This window comes from Dendroctonus ponderosae, unplaced genomic scaffold (assembly GCF_020466585.1).
Source record: "Dendroctonus ponderosae isolate FM_Combo_2020 unplaced genomic scaffold, Dpon_F_20191213v2 Dpon_F_20191213_4, whole genome shotgun sequence".
Lineage (NCBI taxonomy): Eukaryota > Metazoa > Arthropoda > Insecta > Coleoptera > Curculionidae > Dendroctonus > Dendroctonus ponderosae.
Genome location: NW_026018611.1, coordinates 11595993 through 11596260, shown reverse-complemented (window position 1 = coordinate 11596260; position 268 = coordinate 11595993). Strand labels below are relative to the sequence as shown.

General features: G+C 42.9%; 1 protein-coding gene across 1 annotated transcript in view; it reads left to right on the top strand.

Annotated features, from left to right (window-relative positions):
• LOC125504283 (DNA repair protein XRCC1-like) overlaps window positions 1–268 on the top strand; it is a gene marked incomplete at its 5' end in the record, with an annotated part of 2162 nt that overhangs the window by 1295 nt on the left and 599 nt on the right. The window contains 1 exon segment of the mRNA XM_048666043.1: window positions 50–268. Within this exon segment, the coding sequence (XP_048522000.1) occupies window positions 50–268 (219 nt within the window).

Sequence of the window (268 nt, the reverse complement as noted above, 5' to 3'; positions counted from 1 at the left end):
TATTTTTCACCTACATGGCGCTCATTTTAAGGGAAAGTTTCGGTTTCAGTTGTGCCTTTGCCAACACTCCAAAATTTAACCAAGTCAGAGGCATAGGCAAGATAGTGAAAAAGAAATGGTTGGATGACTGTTACAACGAAAGAAAAAAGCTACCGTGGAGACGCTATGCTCTTGATAAAGCCGATAAAGGGCCAGAAAGTGAAGAAGAAATATGCGAAAAGCAGGACACTTCGAGTTCAGAAGCCGAACAGCCGGATGCAATCCACGT